The sequence below is a fragment of the Loxodonta africana genome, chromosome 3, assembly GCF_030014295.1.
Source record: "Loxodonta africana isolate mLoxAfr1 chromosome 3, mLoxAfr1.hap2, whole genome shotgun sequence".
NCBI lineage: Eukaryota > Metazoa > Chordata > Mammalia > Proboscidea > Elephantidae > Loxodonta > Loxodonta africana.
Genome location: NC_087344.1, coordinates 20017450 through 20023449, shown reverse-complemented (window position 1 = coordinate 20023449; position 6000 = coordinate 20017450). Strand labels below are relative to the sequence as shown.

At 38.9% G+C, this 6000-nt stretch overlaps 1 protein-coding gene across 1 annotated transcript; it reads left to right on the top strand.

Moving 5' to 3' along the window:
• The first annotated feature begins 692 nt into the window (after window positions 1-692).
• On the top strand, window positions 693-2548 carry LOC100663020 (putative gustatory receptor clone PTE03). Its single transcript, XM_003423650.4, has one exon. The coding sequence runs from the start codon at window positions 1364-1366 to the stop codon at window positions 2300-2302; it is 939 nt and encodes a 312-aa protein (XP_003423698.4). The 5' UTR covers window positions 693-1363; the 3' UTR covers window positions 2303-2548.
• The last annotated feature ends 3452 nt before the right edge of the window (window positions 2549-6000 follow it).

Genomic DNA, 6000 nt, shown 5'->3' with positions numbered 1-6000 from the left:
AGAGTCTCATTGCCATAATCGGATAATAGCATGAAGTTTCACGTAGCACACTCTATCCTGACCTCAGGTCCTGACTGTGGGTCTTGTTTTGATGCTGTCACTACCTGTGTGGTCAGAGTTTAGGTGACTTTGAACACCATGGAAAGCAACTGGGTTTCAATTCAGTTGGAACTTTTCAAGAGGCAAGTGATGGAATCTGTAGCAAATCCTAAAAATGGCTTGGAATAGCCGGAGCTCAGTAAGTGTTAGTAGTGGTAATGGCAGCAGTTTTTGACAACTTTGACCTTTATTATTATCAATTCTGATAATACAACTGTTAATTAGAACAATAGCAACAAGGGATAAGAACCTAAATGATGGGACATTCCGGTGGAAAAAGAAAATTGAAAGGACAAATTTTGAGGAAAAAATGAAAATGAAGAAGCTTGATTGAGTCAAGAGTTGAACTCCTCCCCAAGTCCCTCTGCAGAGCCTGGTGAGCCAGGTCCCCATCTCCTCATGAAGTGCACCACATCTTTTCCTCCCTGCAGATGAATTGATTGTACATGAACCACAATGGTTGATTTTCTAGAAGAGTGGACCTCAAAGTATAGTCCCAGGCCATCAGCAATAGCATTTGAGAATTTGTTAGAAAGAACAATTTTAGAGCCTTAGACCCCAAATTCTGAAGCCAATAGTCTGAGTGTGGGGGCTCAACAAGTCCTTCAACTGATTCTGACAAGAAGCAGTTTAAGAACCATTGTTCTAAAACATGGATGTAGAGTTTGTTTTTCTGCTGGTTCGAAGGCTTGGGAAAATTCCCAAGGAAAAAGCCATGTATATTTTCTCTTTTATTCCTATTACTTGGCACAATGTGGATAAAGAATAGATATTCAATAAACACATAAATACTACCTATGTGGTCAGAGAGTTGAAGACTTTTAAAGCAAGGAGCACTAGTGTCATAGTGTCTAAGAGTTTGGCTGCTAACCAAAAGATCAGCAGTTCAAATCTACCAGCTGCTCATTGGAAACCCTAGGGGGCAGTTCTACTTTGTCTTATAGGGTTGCTATGAGTCTGATTTGACTCAAGGCACAGAACAACAAGAAAAAAAAAATCAAGGAGCCTATTTGTGTCTTTATTCAGGTGGAAATTTGGGGGGAGATATGGTAATGGATAAGAGAGAAAACAGAAGGAAGGAGGAAGGGAGGATGGGACAAAGACAGACGAAGGAATAGAAAGAGGAGGAGGGAGAAGGAGACAGAGAGTAGAAAGATTTGTAGTATTCACTTCGTTTCACAATACAGATGCGAGAATTTCTCTGAAATAAGCACCTCTTTTAGATCTCTTTCCTATCACTTCCATCATCAGACTCATCAACAACATGACATCAGAAAACCAAACTGGTGTAGCAGCATTCTCCCTCCTGGGGCTCTCAGAGGATTCAGAACTGCAGCCCTTCCTGTTCGGACTATTCCTGACCATGTACCTCGTCACTGTGTTGGGGAACCTACTCATTATCCTGGCCATCAGCTCAGACTCCCACCTCCACACCCCCATGTACTTTTTCCTCTCCAACCTGTCCTTCACTGACATCTGTTTCAGCACCACCACGGTCCCCAAGATGCTGGTGAACATCCAGACACAGAACAAATCCATCAGTTACACAGGCTGCCTCACCCAGGTTTGCTTCCTCATGATATTTGCAGGCATGGAAAATTTTCTCCTTGCAGCAATGGCCTATGACCGCTATGTGGCCATCTGCCAACCACTGAGGTACACAGTCATCATGAACTCTCACCTCTGTGGTCTGCTGATTCTACTCTCCTTGTTCATTAGTTTGGTGGATGCCCTGCTCCACAGTCTGATGATACTAAGGCTGTCCTTCTGCACAGACAGGGAAATCCCTCACTTCTTCTGTGAGCTTGCTCAGGTCATCAAACTTGCCTGCTCCAATACTCTTCTCAATAACATCCTGACATATTTACTAACTAGCGTACTGGGTAGTGTTCCTCTCCTTGGGATTATTTTTTCTTACTTTAAAATTGTTTCTTCCATTCTGAGAATACCATCAGCTGGTGGAATGTATAAGGCTTTCTCCACCTGTGGGTCTCACCTGTCAGTGGTTTTCTTATTCTATGGGACAGCTTTTGGGGTGTACATTAGTTCTGCAGTTACTCGTTCTTTCAAGAAGACAGCAGTAGCCTCAGTGATGTACACTGTGGTCCCTCCAATGATGAACCCATTTGTCTACAGCCTGAGGAACAGGGACATGAAGGGAGCCTTGAAGAAACTCCTGCAGAGAACATTTTCTTTTTCATGATTTTTTCATCTGCCTTAGGCTTAGACTTCTAGAGTGAGTCATTGTGAAAGAAAACCGGGTGAATCAGAATGTTAGACTCTTTTATTAACAGTTCTTTTTTTTCGTTTCGATGATAAAAAACTTTATATGTTTATCAATTCAAATGCATTTTTACTTATGAGTATATTTATTTACTTACACATGCTTCTGTCTTGTGATAATTTTTACCTTATTAGCAAGGCATGTTAAAGCATTTATTTATTTATGTTTATTTTGGTAACTATATATATACTGACACATTTGTCATTTCAACATTTTTTACATGTGCCATTTAGTGGCATTAATTACTTTCTTCATGTTGTTCAATCATCACCACTATTCATGTTCAAGTTTTTCCATCACCCTTAGCCAGTGTCCCTAAGCAATGAGCCTCCCTTTCTTTTTTCTTACTTGCTGACCCTGGTAACCACTAATAAACTTTGTTCTCTGTACACTGCCTTATCCTAGGTATTTCATTTATGAGGGATCATATAGTATTTGTCCTTTTTTAACTGACATTTCACTCTGCGTAATATTTTAAAGTTCAGCTATGTTGTTGGATGTATCAGGGCTATTTCTCTTTATGGCAAGTAGTACTCCATTGTATTATGACATTTTGCTGACCCACTGATCTGTTGATGGGCATTTAGCCTGTTTCCACCTTATGGCTATCGTGAATATGCTGCAATGAACATTGGTTTACAAGTATCTGTGTTCTTGTTTTCAATTCTTTTGATACAATGGTTTATACCATAGTGACTAACCCACAGAAAAACTCACTGCCATCGAGTCAATTCTGACTCATAGCGACCCATTAGGACAGAGTAGAACTGCCGGATAGAGTTTCCAAGGAGCACCTGGTGGATTCAAACTGCCAACCTCTTGGTTAGCATCCGTAGCAATTAAACACTACATCACCGGGGTCTCCTAGTGACTAACAGTAGTGCAAAATAGGTATGGAAACTGACTTTGCTCCTCTCTAGCTTTGTGATATTTGACTGATTGTGTTCTAGGACAGGTTTCCCTGAAGGTCACCAGATGGCTGCATCACTTACAGGCATTGTATACCAGACAGCTGACTATGCCTTTTTTTTTTTTTTTAAAATAAAGAGGTTACTTTTCCAATGACTCTTTCAGAAAACATCCTTTCACAGCTGATATGCCTGAATTGGGACATACAGAACCCTTCATAAAGCATTCTCTGGTGAGGGGAATGGAATTATTATGAGTGGATTTGACATATCGCCTACAGCAGTTGTTCTCCAATGTTAATGTGTATGAGAACTGGAGAACTTGTTAATTCACAGATTCCTGGACTCATCCTCAGTGATTTTGGTAGCCCTGGTGGTGCAGTAGTTAAGCATTTGCCTGCTAACCAAAAGGTAGTGAGTTTGAATCCAACAAATGCTCATTGTAAACCCTATAGCTGCAGTTCTACTCTGTCCTATAAAGCTGCTGTGAGTCAGAATTGGCTCAATGGCAACGGGTTTGGCTTTGGTTACTGTGAGGTGGGCCCATGAATATGCATGTCTGACAAACTCATAGGTGATTCCACTGTGGATAGTCCAAGTATTACACTTGGAGTGACATTGATCAAGAATGTAATTACTGTTGGGAACTCAGTAGGCACAATGCCTGGCATACTGTAAGTACTCAATGAAATTTAGCAAATTATAGCCATCTATTCTTGGACCTTACAATCCTTTTGTTTTCACACATTTTTTAGCATTTGCTTTAGCAGTTAGTTTTCCTCATCTTTTTTGAAATATGTATCAGCATTTTGAGTGAATCTAGTAATATATATATATATATTTTTAGTACTATAATCAAAGACACAATTATGGGTTTTATAGGCTGAGGTGAATTATGTTTCCCTGAGAGTTAATTTGCTTTGATTCCTTCTTATTGATTACCTGCTAGCAATGACTTTGACTTTCTTCTTTATACCTTGTGTCACCTTTTCTGTTGTTTCTTATTCATTTCACATGAAATACACGCATCAAATGTGCTTGAATAAAGGCAATATGATCACTGTAGTCTTTGAAGGACTCAACCATATAGGGGAGGTGTTGGATGTGACACTATAGAGAAGCAAGGAGAAAGTTTGGTTTTATTGAGGATCTTTTTTTTAATCTCAGGAGATAATTCACGATGAGAATGGATGACTCCCTGGAAAATTGAATGCCAGAGAGCCTTTTGTTCTCATCCTCACTGACTTCCATTATTGTCAGCACCACTTCTGGGGACAGCTCCTGGACAGGCCTCCATGGCATTTGCTAGGGCAGGATTTCACCCAGTGATGGCCTTAGCCACCTGCAGCATCTTGGGTCTTTGTTAAATCTGCAGCTATCTGCCCCTCATTCAAGGACCACTGACTCTGGACCCTGTGGATAGGTCCTTAGAGAAAACATGATTAAAAAGACCCTTGTGAAATAGTGATGAGCTCTATATTCTGGAACCATATCTTTAACACTAGAATGTATTTAAAATATGAAAGTTTTTAAAATTTTATTTATGAAATATAGCACACATAAAAAGTGTGTGTAATTGAACTATTTTCTTATAGAATAGTCATATAATATAAACATATATGTCCACCACTTAAATGGAAAAATGACATTTACAGTCATCTAGAATCCTTCTGTAAGACTCTCAGTCTAATCATCCTCCCTCTTGCCAAGAAATAACCACTATCCTGAATTTTGTATTTTACATTTTCTTAGCTATTCCTTATATTGGGTTGAATCCTATGAAATTCCCAGCATTTCACTCTTTTTGACATATAAAACTGCTGTTTTCATGCATTGTAACATAATAGTTTTACAACCTCTACATATCTCCCTTTCTTCCACTTCACAAATGAAATCTATGACAAACCCACAGTTAACATTGTACTTAATGGACTGCATACTTCCCTTTTGGATCAGGAAAAAAACAGGATGTCCACTCATTCTATGTCTATTCAACTTATGGTGGAGGTTGTAGATAGGGCAATTATGCAAAAAAGGAAGAATAAGAAGAGGAAGAAGAAATAAAAGGCACCAAGTTGGAAAGGAAGAGATAAGACTCCCTTTATTTGCAGATGACATGAGAGATGACATAGAGAAAATCCTAAATAATCTGCTAAAATTCTATTTGGACTAATATACACTCTCAGCGAGGTTGCAGGATACAAGATCAATGTGCAAAAGCCAATTGAATTTTATATACTTGAAATAAACAATCCAAAAATGGAAATTAAGAGAAACGATTCACTTTACAAAAGCATCAAGAAGAATACAATGAAATACTTAGGAATAAATATAATAAAAGAGTATAAGACACATTTTTAAAAGTGCAAAATATTGTAGAAATGAATTTGAGAAGATCTAAATAATTAGAAAAAAACACACCATATTCATGAATTGGAATGCTGCAAAAGGTCTCTTTAAAGCCCTGAAAAGCAAAGATGTCACTTTGAAGACTAAGGTGTGCCTGACCCAGACCATGGTGTTTTCAATAGCCTCATATGCATGGGAAAGCTGGACAATGAACGATGAAGACCAAAGAATTGACGCCTTTCAGTTGCAGTGTTGGTGAAGAATATACTGTGGACTGCAAAAAAATGAACAAATCTGTCTTGGAAGAAGTACAACCAGAATGCTCCTTGGAAGCAAGGATAGCAAGATTATGCCTCATCC

Coding starts and splice junctions, on each gene's coding strand:
- LOC100663020 (XM_003423650.4), top strand. CDS start 1,364: ATGACATCAGAAAACCAAACTGGTGTAGCAGCATTCTCCCTCCTGGGG.